General features: G+C 40.9%; 1 protein-coding gene across 1 annotated transcript; it reads left to right on the top strand.

Annotated features, from left to right (window-relative positions):
* The first annotated feature begins 5,942 nt into the window (after positions 1-5,942).
* Positions 5,943-15,815, top strand: LOC122130880 (DNA topoisomerase 3-beta-1-like). The gene is made up of 7 exons (XM_042705709.1): positions 5,943-6,058; positions 11,784-11,915; positions 12,388-12,494; positions 12,650-12,724; positions 12,962-13,158; positions 15,101-15,257; positions 15,602-15,815. Exons 1-7 carry the CDS (start codon positions 5,989-5,991, stop codon positions 15,782-15,784), a joined length of 921 nt encoding a protein of 306 aa, XP_042561643.1. The 5' UTR covers positions 5,943-5,988; the 3' UTR covers positions 15,785-15,815.
* The last annotated feature ends 6 nt before the right edge of the window (positions 15,816-15,821 follow it).

Genomic DNA, 15,821 nt, shown 5'->3' with positions numbered 1-15,821 from the left:
AATATTGACTACAATTAGCCAGTCACATATGATTGGAACAGAAAATATGTTCTGTCATTCAGGTATAACCAGTCTGTAACATATGTACACTTATTCATTCAGCCATCATTGCAGAAAGTATTTGTATTTTGGTCAGTTGGGTGAATGCTCAAGACAAAGTAGACCCATCGACTATAGTTATCTGATGTGTTGTCATGGCCACAGCTATCAATTTGGGCTTTTAGTGTCACTGTGGAGTATTGTTCGACAGTATGTGTGTGCAGTATTTTAGTGATATTTCAGATCCTGTTATTCTCAACAATTGTTTATCATTATAGATTTGTGTACATAATTGGAGGATAACAGAAGCTCATAACTGTTTCATCAGTGATGTTGAAAACGACCTTTACATACTTATTACAGTGGTGAAATCTATTAGAATGTTAGTTTGTACGTTTTTACTTAGCTGTTAGGGCTGGGGGACACTGTCATCCTCACCAGTTAGCAAGATCTTACTGCTGTCTTGTCCTGGAGATCTTGAGCAATATATGAACATGCATTTTCCAATCTTCCCAAGCAATTCCCAAGTATCCCTGTGATACATGTTGCAGTGGTACTACAATGGGTAGTAAATTGTTACATGTTCATCATATCAGTAATATTGGAAAATGAAATCACACACACACACACACACACACATGCATACATCGTTCACATACAAGGTATATTCTGTACATCACACCATAAACATTGCACATTCTTTAAAGTTTCATTCCATGTGTCTATTTGATGGATTTTAGAAACACATTTCCATTTATTATGCATAACTTATAGTACACAAGCACACGCTTTACTCTCGTGTTCATAAGTAGGTTTTTTTACACTCCTGGGGAAATAGCGGCCAAGCTTCTTGTAACAAAATGTTGGAATTGGAATGGTAAATTGGAATGCTTAAAACACTGATTGTACCATTGATTGAATGGCCTTTCCTTTTGCTACCCTTTCCCCTTTGCTTTGCTTTGTTAAGAAACTTGCGCAACATTTGAACTTTAGACCACTTCTTCTAAATAAAGGGTACTTTAAATCTGACACTGTCTGTGTTGTTTCATTGGAATCTGGCAACCTCCAGATCCATGTTGTTGCGTCTTCTAAGTACAAAAATGCCTTTTTTTCAAATGTATTGTAAGTGGCTTTGGACAAAAAGTGTCCGCCAAATATCTTAAACTTAAACTTAAGTACACAGTAACATATGTTCTGATTAGGTTTAAATCAGGGGTATTTCACAAGGAGGGATTGCAAATTAAAAGTGAATAAAAAAATCCTAATTGGCCATTTGCACTTTTTTTTTCGAAAGAATTACCTTTTTTAGCAGCCCTTTTGATGCAAAGCTTCCATCAACAATCCTTGATTATGGTGTGTTTTGCAGTTCTGAACTCCTACAGGAGTTTTACTAGACTTGTCTCCCTGTGTGAAGTGGAGTGGAGTGTAAAGGCCAGATACAGGTGCACTTTGTGCCTTTTTGTGTGACAGTGTAACATGTTCCCTGCATGTGACATATTCAGTGACGAAAAAGAAGAATGGAGCTATGATGTGACATATTCCGTGACGAAAAAGAAGTATGGAGCTATGATGTGACATATTCCGTGACGAAAAAGAAGTATGGTGCTATGATGTGACATATTCCGTGACGAAAAAAAAGTATTGAACTATGATGTGTGCCACCAAAACATTTACCTCATCTTTATTTATGCTGGCTGTTTTAAAATAATATCTTTATAATTGGCTGGGCACAATGTCTACAATATGAAAAATTTGAAAAATATGAATACAATAAACAAGTCATCCAAGAGCAACCTAAAAATCAGATTGGATTATACTATATCATCAAACACTCCTATATGATTATTACATAATGTAAAGAATATTTAGTACTTAATGTTCAACATGGATCCAGTATACCTTGATTCCATATTCTAAGGGTTTATCTATACAGGATACAAGATTCTTGGCATTACATAGGAGATTTGTTGCCTTTGCTTTCCTAACTGTTTTGTTGATTTGCTAAGTGAACTGCTGAGCATGAATACAAAAATAATGACAAGAACAAGTTGAACATTGCCCAACTTCGTTGACCCTCAGTACTACAGGAGGGAAGTTGCAAAATGAAACTGGAGTTTTATTTTTGATTGACTGGAGATTGGCCAGTAATTTGTCCGCATGAACATGTTCACGAGAGAGAAGAGATGAGGAGAGAATGTTCCAGCATCATTGTTTTCCCTCATGCACTCGGTGCACTCTCAATCTCTCTCTCTCTCTCTTCTTTCTCTCTCTCTCTCTCTCTCTCTCTTTCTCTCTCTCACTCTCTCTCTCTCTGCCTGTGTTCCATCCTCTGCGCTGCCCTGCGCCACCCCACCATCCATCCCTCTGACCCAGCACCTTTTCCGCTACACAGACTCCGCTATGCCCCACATCAGCCTAAAACACTCCCATGACTGGGCAAAGCTCTTCGGCTCAGAGTCGACACAGGCTCGGGTGCGGGTGTGTGTGTGTGCCTGTGTGTGTGTGTGTGGCTGTGTGTGTGTGTGTGTGTGTGTGTGTGTGTGTGTGTGTGTGTGTGTGTGTGTGTGTGTGTGTGTGTGTGTGTGTGTGTGCGTGAGGGAAGTGGGAGTGAGAGAGGGATTGGTCCCTACATGCCTGTCCCTATACATGCTATTTTACATTTTTCATCATTCAAATCGGTGTGCATGCAGACAGTGTTTATAGATACACTCTCACATACACTCACACTAGTGTTACTCTGCGTCTGTGCACATGGGCATGACAAAGAAAGACCCACACAAAAAAGACCCACCAGCATGACATGGAGGGACATAATGGATGAGAAAAATTGTGATGGTGGCATTGAAACCAAACCTCTTCAAAAGAGCAGTGGAAGATGATCCATCTCAGCATCTTAGTGAGATACATGAAAAAGTGTGTGTGTGTGTGTGTGTGTGTGCGCTCCCGTGTGTGTGTGTGTGTGTGTGTGTGAGGCTGTGAGCACACGCACATGTTCAAAGAGCGCCTGCTGAACCAGTAGCAGAAGAGACATTGTTGGAAGGATGCATTTAATTGATTACCCACTCCTTTGGAAGAGCTGAGGTATAGAAACCAGTCCCTACTCCCCCTTGCCATCTGTGATGGGGTCAAGTCAGCCGGCACAGAAAAAGCCCCAGGTCCCCCTACCCCCCACACTGTCCCCATACTGCAGCATCCCTTGTCCCCTCATGGGTCAATCCCCCTTTGGGGGTTGTGAGGAGAAGAGTGGGGGTGCTGATGGAGGAGAGCAGACAAAGAGCGATTTAGTGGACACACAAACATGCAAATGCTGAGAAAGTCACATGTAGTCATTTTATAACCACCAAACTGAACATGTAATCAATCCACTTCTTAATTTTGAGTACATGCAAGAGAATCTTTGCTTCACTTTTTGATTTCACTGTTTTGACAGCATTATGTCAATTTGCAGACTTCCCAATTCCCAGACCTCAGTGCTTGCGCTTCCCTGAAATTGCTTTGGCTTCAGCTTTGGACTCAGCTGACATCTAGTGGTCAATATAATGCACCACAGCGATCTTGGACAAACTGCTCCTCTGTCTCCTAACCCTCGGTTGTGCTGTCAGACTTTATTCTTGTAGTGGAAGGACAGCAGGGTGATCTTAATGTCGTTTTTAGAGAAAACAAAATCCACTCACAGACTCTCTGAAAGAGGTACCACATCAGCAGGAATTACAGACCAGATGTCTCATTCCACACAAAATCTATGGACTAGCTAACAGTGGGGTATAACTGTCTGTTCACCAGTCTTCTGACTCTGAGACTGGTAACAGCAGCTGGGTGTACACTATGGAATGAAGTTGGCTAGACATACCATGCACTCAGGATAGATGCCAGGCTGAAAGTGTTGCACAATCTCTTCAAGTGTGATAGGTATCTGTGAATCATTTTGCTCCCTCAACATAGGTATTAGGTGGAAACCCCTGATTGGTTTTCAAGGTAAGAATTTGTTGAACATGAACAATCATTTGACAATTGACAAGGTCAATTTACATTATAACATGGTTATAACTATGTTACAGTTGCCTAAACTGAAATATTCTAATAGCATTTCAAATGAAAATCACTGGATGAATTATTACAGGAAGTGTGACTCCCTCCTTGAGATAATTCAGCCTATTGTCAGTACAAACTGCCCTCATTACAGCAAAATGAATAATTAACAAGGTGCCAGCCTCGCCTTTCTGGATAAGAAAACAGACACTATCACTATCATTATCCCCCTACCCACGTTTTATGGTATTCAACATGCCTCACAAGTATAGAGCTTGACAGTCCTGCAACCAACCTAGAGAGTAAGTTGTGAACCTTTGGGAAGGCAGCCCACCCTTTCAGCTTTGCACGTGTCTCTCTCTCATTGGATTTCGGTGATGCAGCCAAAGGCTTTCAGACGAGACATCAGAGAACATGGGCTGAATCTGAGGCGCCCTGAGGACTCCTCTCTTACCCCGAGACCAGGGCAATAACCTGCAACACTAGATGGGACATCACGTGCTGTTGATAAAAAATGAATTGTAAACGGCCCAGCCTTGACCGCCCTGAGCCCTTGATGAGGAGAGTAGCTGTGCTGTCCAGTGGGTGTGGTGCTGAACTCTTTAGCAATGTGTTTTACCTGGCTGGTATTTCCACTAGCCATTTGAAAGAGACATCTGTGGGCAGTCATGCTCTTTTGTTGTGTTTTCTTAAAGTTGTAGGTTTAGGTCCTCTCTCCATGTGCGTGTGTCTCCATGCATGGGGGTCGTAAACGTGGGGGATGGGGGTATCGTGGGACCCCCACTTAGGCTGAAACACAATTCTACCCCCCCCCGCCCCCCCCCCCCCCCGACACACACACACACACACACACACACACACAGGGGATTAAAAATAAACTATAATATGCAAAAAATATAGTAGGAGTTCTGTATTTTAAAGCACACACACACGTACACATAGGTTAAGTGAGATTGATTTAACATCCATCCAGCCAATTACAAAAAATCCATCAGTCAGAAAAGAGAGAACAAAATCAAAGCCTGTTGAAGTAACTAATGTTGCCTAAGAGTGCTTCTGAATCGGTCAACAAATTTGAGGTACGATGGCGGTTAGTTAGTTAGAACCTGATATTATGTACATACTATTGACAAAAAGGAAATGTAGAAATGTAGTAAGTTAATTACGATTTGGTATTTTTGCAAGGGAAATGTATTCACCTCCCTCTCAGAACACACAGGATATTTACATGTAACATCACAAGTTCCAGAGGTTAATCACACCTGTGCAGGATTCCCTAATGCCTCAGCCTCTGATGCAGTGGCTGATTACCTTATGAAGGCTATGGTTGTTTTACAGATCTACATAACCAAGATGATTTTTCTGCAGCCTTGACATGGATTAACAGCATCAGATCAGCAGGACCAGAACTGTTTTTAAGAGTTGTCCCTTGTATTACCATGGAGTTTGCTTTCTATGGGTGCCAGGTCATACAGGGGTAAAACATAGTGGTGAGGAAGATAGCGTTGCTAAACAATATTTTCAAAAGGGTGTTGTATCACTGTGGACAGAGTGGAGTTGAATAGCAGATTATCAGACTGTACAGAACAGGGAAATCTCAATGGAAGTCCAATTCACAACAATTAATATCAGGCAGAGCCATAGACAGGCTCTCTATGTGGCTCTGATCTCAGAATGTAGAATAGAATCAGGTTTTATTTATTCTCAATCTAGGCAATCGCTAAATTAATATTATACTTTAAAAATAGGAAAAATCTGCATTTCAAGGTCAGGGATATACTGTAGATCAGATCAAAATAAAAACTCCTATACGTTTTTAGAAAGCTTGTTTTCTAACTGTAGGTGGCGACAATGCGTCGTCTGGCGGGAAATCTGTCATAAAACTCTAAGAAGAAGAAGTTGTAACCCTGCGTATGAAATATGAGGACTGTGTTGATGGTAGCAGAGAAGCCGTCGTTGGCGCAATCTATAGCGAAAATATTATCAAAAGGTATGTAGCTTTTTATCAACTAGTGTACTTACTGAGCCATCACGCATAGAAGCGATATTTTAATACGTTAGGTGTCTGCTAAATTGCTCCATTCATTCAGTCACTTCTGATAGCCTCAACCATACCTAGCCTACTAGTTTGACAGCACTTCTATCACTTTAGTTTCTTCCACCAGGTATGTACTTACATATGCCCACGCCAAGAGCAACTACACGTGTAGTGCTGTTATCTCTGTAGCTCAGGTTCTCTTCGGAATAGGTCATACATGATTGTTAATGGTAAGTGGGATTAGCTGTGATAGCTAGGTAGCTAGCTAGCTAGCGCAAGTGCACTCTTGATAATAGGTCTGTCAATGGAACCGGTGGATTAGGTTGTAGAACAATTTAGTGTGTATACAGTGTGCTCATAAGGTTACTATTATAAGGTAAGCAGTGCAATAAAGCAGAAAATTATATCAACGAGGGCAGTCATTTGAATTACTGTACAAGTTTGATCAATTTGGTTTCTGCAGATTAGGTGGATCAGGTGGAAAGACTACACTTTACGAACCCTGGTTAGGGTAAGGGTAGAAATTGGGTGTAAACCCAAGTTAGAATAAGGAAAGGGGTTGGGGGTGGGAGAGACCCTTGAGATTATGAACCTGGATTAGGGTAAGGGAGGAAACTGGGATACTGTGTCACCTATGATATAGTGAGAGAAGAAGTAGAAGGAGAGGTTGTCTGGCATGGTTTTGGGAAGTATATTGAGACGGGTGCCAGATCTTGATGCATTATTCCTAACTGTAGGATCTAGGATGTACTAAAGAGGAATGTTTTTAGTCTAGATTTAAATATGGAAAGGGTGTCCACTTCTCGGATGGAGAGAGGAACATATCACAGGAGGGGGGCTCGATAGCAAAAAGGTGTGCCTCGTTGTACTTTTGGATATTCTTGGAATTACAAGAAGACTTGCACTCTGGGAACAAAGTAGTCTTGCTGGGCACAGGGCAGTAGGGGGTACCTAAATCCTTGAGGTTATTTGGAAGTTAGGCCATTTAGAGCAATGTTCGTTAGAAGGTATGTTAGTACTTAACTCGCACTTACAGTAGCTACATTCCTGCACTTTTTTTAAATTTCTTATGTAAAATACTATTTATTGTTACACTAGGTCTCTATTGCTCGTAGCTTGATTGTTCTCTCCTTTGTACGTCGCTTTGGATAAAACCGTCTACTTAATGACTAAATGTAAATGTAGAAGGAGCACTTTGAAATCAGTTTTTACTTTTAACAGGGAGCGTGTAGAGAAGCAAGTACAGGTGAGCTATGTTCATAGTTTTTAGTTTAAGTAAGTGTACAAACAGCAGTGTTCTGTATCAGTTGAAGACTCTTCAGTGAGTTGTTGCTAAATGTGTGCAATACATGCATGGAATTAGTCTTTCTGCATCCTGAAGGGATAGGACTTTCCTGGTTTTGGAAATAATGAATAGATGAAGAAAATTATGTCTTTGAGATCTGTTTAATAGTTCACCAAGATCTTTGACACTTGGATGTGTGAATGTGAGTGATGGAGTGTGAGTTAGAGCTGTGCGATTGTACCAAAATCTCATATAGCACATTTTTTCTGTAAATTCAATGAATAAATAGTATAAACTATTTAAATATAGAATGACAACATGGAAAGGCCTATTTCTTATTAGGCCTACATTTTGAATTATAGACTCGACAAATAAAAGCTACTTATTTTTTATTATATTTGTCCTTTTATTTGGAACCTTTGTGCAAATTTTAAATGAAGCATGTACAAAATGAAAAGATGTCACATACATGACTGCAGTGTGCCCAGTCTTGGATGAAGTGTATCATCAGGCTTTTATAGGGCTGTGTCGTTCGGCTTATCCACATATCATTTGTTGTAGCATAGTACAATACCTTGTGGATTTCCTCCTCTACTTTGGCCCTATATTCTTGAGGCAACTCGACTAGAGTGAAGTGTTTTCGGCTTGGCTTTGTGTACCTTTGGTCGAGTGTTGGCACCAGCTCACGAAACCACCATTTCTCGACCGTGTAAATTGAGGCCATGTAAAATGTAAATGTAAGTTGCAACAGCAGCCGGTGTCTCCTCTCATCTTTGTAATTCTTCACCATATGTTGTGCTGCGGGGAAAAGCCTCTTGCAACATCTGAGTCTGGAGTTTGTTTTGAGCATTTTTTTTGTGGCGCTCTCCATACCGTTTGACATGATTCTTGTGTAGGTGGTAAAAGAGGTTTGAGTCTGTTGTGGGGACTGGTCTGTGTCATAATGTGCAAAGTTTTTATAACCAAACCATTTCCATGCGACAGAAGTAGCCTCTCTTTTGGGTACGAGCTCCTTGTTTTGTCTTGGATGGTTGGTGTCCTTCTCCTGTTTGGAATTACCCCGTTCTGCACATAGACAATAAGACCCCATTTTAAGTTTGTATTGATAAGGTTTTGTTTTGGTAAAGTTTTTTGTCTTAATCAGATTTTCCTGTCTGATATCTCTATTAGTTTGATCTGGAGTAGTTTGCTTAAATGTTCTTGGTATTAATACTGTTTGTAGGCCTATGTATTGGCAACAACTCAATTGGGAAAGCAGAGATTAAATAGGGAGGTAATTCTGCCTCCTTGCATTAATTAATAATGGATTGTCGGTAACCTGCCTCGGCTAAGTAATGTGTTAGACATCTAGAGAGGAGAACAGCACCCTCCTAGGAGGGGTGGATGCCGTCTCGCCGCAGAAGCCTAGGCTTCTCCAGAATGATTGCCAGTTGATGCTAACGAGCTAATTGGATCTACATTGAAGCTCATTTATCATCGCCTCCAGACCAGTCAGCCAGTCACCTACTTTTGTTACAAGTATTATGACTGCTAATGGAGGCTGGGGAGTAGCTAAACATATTGCGTGCTGTGCAAGAGACAGGACAAGGAGGACAAGCCATGGCACATACAGGTAGCCCCACTAGCGATAGCTAGCTGGTCAACTCAGCGGGGAAAACAATAGAACAGAAAGAGAGTTCAGATATACAAATAACTACAGAGTCGATGTATTGTTACAAGCAATTTTAATGACAAATTCAGAAGCAGTTAACAGTGGTCTCTGGCTAGACAACACAGCATGTAGCAGCATACAGCCTACTCTGTCTAAAAGGGAATGACACAACACACTGACCGGTGTCACAAGATCTTACACACACACACACACACACACACACACACACACACTCATATACAAAGAATCCCATAAGAAGGTGTACACACTTGGCCCAAATCAGAATTGAAAAGTTCAGATTCCATGTGATTTGTGCCGTTCACAAAAGAGTCACATATGAGCGAGAGAATCAGATTTGGGCCAGTTCTGCCTGCAGTCATAACGCAGTCTTAACCGTGCCTGGAGTATGCACATATGCAGGCTATATTGACTGCCTCAAATTCTAGGGAGTATGTCGAACACCGTGGGTTACTGCGAAGCACTGGCATTTTCAGAGTGATTGGGATACTCTCTAGACTGGAAGCACTGTCCACTCCTCTGCACGAGTGGCTGGTGAGACATTCTGCTTCATAGATGATTTGGGGCACTCTGTCGAGGTCGATTTTCTCACTGCCAAAACAAACAACATGAAAACATGACATAATAAATCATCTGTTGGAAAAGATTATAATTATTATTATTATTAATGAAATAAGAAGTATGTTATTAAAATTATCATTATTATGATAACTGTTCATATTGATTAGTATTAGTAGGATTCTCATAGTCTACTGAAAGTTACCGCTGAATTTGTGAGTTGGTGGAAGAGACAATAGTCAGCTCTTTTGCCGGTACTTACACATAATTCCATGCGGCCACGCTGCGCTCGTTGATTCTGTTTGGCAGGTTTATAAGTTGAGCGTGGTACTCTTCTAAACTGTTAGTGCAGAAGGACTTTTCAACGCAGCGGTCACTAAACGGACTACCCAAGCAGGGGCTCAGGAGGAGCAGGACAAGACTGAAAAGTAGCTGTAAGGATATGGGAAAGAATGTCAATTAGTCACTTTAAGAGGTAGTGCCCACGTAAAATGTGTTTTTTGAGCTAATCATTTTTTTAGCTAGTAATCTAAATGACTGTACTATGATGAAACACATTAATGCTGATGTTAATATTGACAACATCTTTTTATAAGAATCTGCATTTTATGGGTTGAAAATAACACAAAACTAATTTATTTTGCAAAAGTTAGCCTATAACCGGGAACTTAAATGTTGTTGAAAACAAGACTAGGCAAGCCTAGCTCAGCTGGACCCTGGATGCAGCTAGTTGGGAACATTGTCTGCCAGAAACCTATGACTTTCTGTTGTGTTTGAACGTCTTTGTCATTACCTAGCATATTGATTACTTACAATTGTCTAGCTGGCAAATGGCTAACGTTAGCAATTCTAGATCTTGCAGCATGATTTTGGTTAAAACAACATGATTTAATGCAAATTCAGTTGGATTTCAACCCTGCACTGTGCATTCCTCCATCACATGTGCAGTGCATTCTTTCATCGCATGCACAGATAATTACCAGCATCCTGCACACTACAGGATGCTGGGAATTGTTATATATTGTCATATATTGTCATATATGACAAGGTAAATACAGTTAGTATAAATTACCCCAAAATGTCCTGTTTATTCCCGTTAATTCCCGTATATTCCCGTTAATTCCCATGGAAAGTTTCCAACTTTGAATATTCCCGGAATTTTGCAACACTAGGTGCATATTATTAACACACTGCAAGATCTGTCCAAGTATTGCTTGATTTGCTAATGCATTCAAACTCAAATTCAATCTTAACAGGATTAAAACCTCTACAGTTCGACGTGGATCTTCTAAAAGGACCGTTTAAGCTGTTTACTGCAGTAAATTGAGTGACTGATTTTCAGTATTTTCTAGGTGATCCTATTTTTGAGTTTCTGTGATATCTCCACAGTCCCTTTTAAACCAATTGGCAATTGTCCCCCAATGTAAAGCACCCACACTTCAAAAATGTAACTGGAGTGGTAGCATAAACCAGTATGAATTGCCCATAGGGTCTTCACTGCTACCACACTGAATGGAATTACTGAACATTGATAGATCATTTTTATATCCCTAACGAAGCCTAATAAAAAGGACTTCATTGCTGAAGAAGAAGGTCCCACAGAACTAACAGGAAAACCTAAATACTCTGGCCTGTGACCACTCCGATTCTACTAGGTCTACTGCCCCGTCAATCTTCTCCTCAGTCAAAAAAGAGCAACTCACCTGAAGCTGTGACATCTTGTGAAGTCTGGCAGATGGAGGATGCCTGATGAGCAGGGGAGAGAGATGCTGAAACGATGATGAAACGATGGCCGTAAACGGGCCCTTTTATCTGCCAAAACATGAATGGGGGGCAGTGGAGGGTGAACTACGTCAGACCCCCACAGTCATTCATAATGTGTTTAGCATTTGGCCTCGACAAACAGTGGTGCGTTCTCCAATCTCTATTTCGATGTAAAAATTAAATGGGGAATGAGGACTGTTATGAGTCAGCCTACACAGGCGCATGTAATCATGGTGACAATGTAATTACATATGCAAGCTAAGATAACCTTGTGAATTTATTTGTGCATGCTTCCAAAACCAGTAATGCATGGGATACTGGACCTACTTAACATAACTGACCCCTTTGACCCCCTTTGACCCCCTTTGACCCCCTTTGACCCGGTTGATACCCCTCTTTAGGTAGCTGTTCCACACGAAAAGGCCTGAATGGAGCATGCTCAGTCCACGATTACACCGGAAGCTTCATGGGACAGACCGTGCGATTCAAGATGACATCTGTGTGTGGCCACGTCATGAGCCTCGACTTCATAGGTACGGGGTGTCCATTTGTCAGTTTCAGTCAAAGGGGACCGAGATGCCCTTACTTTTTGGTTTGGTTTTGGTGTCTTGATTGAACAGGTTGGAAAAGATCGAAATGCATTTCTTCTTTGTGTCTGTTGATAGTTAAATAGCTTTTATTGTAAAGTCCAAAAGTGAGTTTAAAGAGCTATAAAATTAGCTTTTTTAAAACTGCTGATGGCCTCAGGAGACTTCCGAGGGTGTTTATCATCTCCAAATTGTTCAGACTTACTGTATTTCCTTCATCCTAAAAGGATGCGTCTCATGGTGACCTCCATAGTAATTCATACTACTTACATTTCATAGACCATGAAAGAGACAAGAATCTGATTAAGCAGTGTGCCATAGTTGAACTGAAGGGTTGAATTGAGTTAAATCCCTTTGGAAAAAAGTTTAAAATTTCCCTCCAATTTGTCTTTATCTCTTCTTTTCCTATTGTCTATAGGGAAGTATAACAACTGGGACATGGTAGATCCAGGAGAGCTCTTCAGCAAAGCCCCAACAGAGAAGAAGGAGGCCAATCCAAAACTGAACATGGTGAAGTTCTTACAGGCAAGTTGGTGTAGTCCTGTGGCACCAGATCTTTCAGCTGAAATAGTGATTTATGCACCATTGCTTTTTTGATTTTGATTTTATTCACTGATTTTGACCAAGGTTTCAAACTGATTTTGACCAAGGTTTCAAACACTGTCCTCCATCCCAAACAGGTTGAAGCCAAAGGATGTGATTATGTTGTGCTTTGGTTGGATTGTGACAAAGAAGGCGAGAATATCTGCTTTGAGGTATGTATGCCTGATGCCATACCTCTGGAGGGGTGGAGGATGAAATGTAGGTGTCACCATGGCAGATTTAAATAGACGTAGCTACTACATTATAGCCCCTAAATAGAATTTGACTTTCCATATCACTATAAATTGATTATGTTCATGATTACATTTTTGTAGAATCACTCTTTGTGCACTCAATGTAATTGACGTGTGTGTGTGTGTGTGTGTGTATGTGTGTGTGTGTGGCTCAAGGTTTTGGATGCTATTACGCCAGTCATGAACAAGTCGTATGGTAATGAAAGCACAGTGTATCGTGCAAAATTCAGCTCCATCACTGATATGGACATCTGCAACGCCATGAACCATCTGGGAGAGCCCAACCGCAATGAGGCGCTGTCTGTGGACGCCCGCCAGGAGCTGGACCTCCGCATCGGCTGTGCCTTCACACGGTACACACATGACCAGAAGCTGCTTGCTGGATTGGAAATATATATCATTTGATATTAAATAAATGAATATATTAAATATTATATATATACAAATATATATACATTTACAATATAATACAAATACAGTGCCCCCCACAATTATTGGCACCCTTAGTGAATGTGACCAAAACAGGCTATGAAAAAATATGTCTTTGCTGTTTAGCCTCTTGGTCTTTCACTCAAAATATTTACAAAAACTTACCTTTTCATTGAAGTAAAATAATTGAAAGAAAAAAAAATGTTGACATTAAATAAATATTATTCTCCAAAACAGGTGTGCCACAATTATTGGCACCCCTTAATTTAATGTTTTGAGCAGCCTCCCTTTGCCAAGATAACAGCTCTGAGTCTTCTCCTATAATGCGTGATGAGGATGGTGAACACATGGCACAGGATCTGAGACCATTCCTACATACAGTATCTCTCCAGATCCTTCAGATTCTGAACACTTGTAGATTCGGCTTCAGCTCTTCCCACAGATTTTCTATGGGGTTACGGTCGGGGGACTGTGATGGCCATGGCAAAACCTTTATTCTGCTGTCGGTGAACCATTTTTGTGTTGATTTTGAGATGTGCTTCGGATCATTGTCCTGCTGGAAGGTCCAACCACGGCCCATTTTAAGCTTCCTAGAGGGGGCTGTTAGGTTTTCATTTAGTATCTGCTGGTATTTGATGGAGTCCATGATACCATGTATCCTAACAAGATGTCGGGGGCCTTTGGAAGAAAAACAGCTCCACAACATCAAAGATCCGCCACTATACTTCACAGTGGGTATGAGGTGCTTTTCTGTATGGCTATCTTTCTGTCGACGCCAAACCCACCTTTGATGTTTGCTGCCAAAAAGCTTTATTTTGGTCTCATCTGAACATATAATTCTATAATAAAAGTCTGACTTACATTTGGCAAACTGTAGGCACTTTAGCTTGTTGTGGATTGACAGCAGAGGCTTTATTCTGGAAACCCTCCAAAACAACTTGTGGTGATGTAGGTGGCGTCTGATGGTAGTTCTGGAGACTTTCTGACCCCAGGACTCAACTAACCTCTGCAATTCTCCAGCAATGATACTTGGAGATTATTTTGCCAGTCGAACCATCCTCCTCACGGTGCGTGGGGTCAATTTACAGACAGGTCCTCTTCCAGGCTGATTCCATACATCTCCTGTCGCTTTAATCTTCTTAACTATTGCCCTGAATGTGGAAATGGGTATTTCCAACTGTTTAGATATTTTCTTATATCCCTATATCCGGGTTTCAGCAGCTCAACAACCTTTTGTCGTACTTCGACACTGTGTTATTTTGTCTTTCCCATCTTGATGAATGACCAAGGGTATTTGGCCTGTGTCACCTCATATTTATTCACCTGTGAAGCAGGAAGTCATGGTTGACCACTTAAGAGTTCCTAATCAAACAGGTGAACTTAAAAATGTAAAACATGACTGGTAATATACTTCAGTTAGATTATAATTATAAGATTTTCTAGGGGTGCCAATAATTGTGGCACCCATGTTTTGGAGAAAAATATTTTATGTAATGTCAAAAAAACGAAATTCTTTCAATAATTTTACTTCAACGAAAAGGTTGAGTGAAAGACCAAGAGGATAAACAGCAAAGATATATTTTTTCATAGCCTGTTTTGGTCACATTCACCAAGGGTGCCAATAATTGTGGAGGGCACTGTATAATCAATGTTGATTTGCCCAGCACTTTATTAAGATGCAACTGTACACGACTGATTCCTCTGCATACCAGTGAAGGGGCCATTTCATTTACATTCATGTTTAATAGCTGTATTCTTTAATGTAACAACACACAACGTAAATCTGAAAATGATTATAGTTTTGCTAGGGCGTTTAGACAAGCAGTGTGATAACCTTTCTAAATGAATTATTTGATCCCATTTCAGTTTTCAGACCAAGTACTTTCAAGGCAAATATGGTAACCTGGATGCCTCCCTCGTCTCCTTTGGACCCTGTCAGACCCCTACTCTGGGTTTCTGTGTGGAGAGGCACGACAAAATCCAGTCATTCAGGCCTGAGACTTACTGGGTCATCCAGGCCAAGGTATAACCATTTCCTGTTTGATGCTGCGGCTAGGCTAGTGATCAATGGATCTGATATTCCACATCTTCTTTCAACTCTTTGCTTAAGTCCTATGGGATCATTGTTGCTGAAGGGGGGGGGGGTATATTTACATGCAGTCATTTATCAGATGGTGTGATACTGGAGTTGTCCAAAGCACTAAACACCAGCACAAGTGTAAAGTGTAAAGTTTGGAGTACTGCCTTGTTGCCATTGCTTACATTATTTGCTGTGGCCCAGTAGCCACGTTTCCATCCAACTTGATAAAGCAAACCTCCAGATGTCAGTCTCTTTAGGGTGGTCTTTTGTTTCCTCTTGCTGGGAAGGTGTTTAGGGGAAAGGAAAGCCCCCTGACCCTGGACTGGGATCGGGTGCGAGTGTTTGACAGAGATGTCGGCCAAATGTTTGTCAACATGGCCAAAACAGCCAGGGAGGCACAGGTAGGTTTAAAAAAAAAAAATACAGCTCTCCTGGTTTGGTGCTTGCTTGGTCCTCCGGTGAAACATTGAATTGTGCCAATTTTTGACCAATTCTGTCAGGTGGAGT

This window comes from Clupea harengus, unplaced genomic scaffold (genome assembly GCF_900700415.2).
Source record: "Clupea harengus unplaced genomic scaffold, Ch_v2.0.2, whole genome shotgun sequence".
In the NCBI taxonomy this organism is placed as follows: Eukaryota; Metazoa; Chordata; class Actinopteri; order Clupeiformes; family Clupeidae; genus Clupea; species Clupea harengus.
This window is presented reverse-complemented; position numbering and strand designations above follow the sequence as displayed.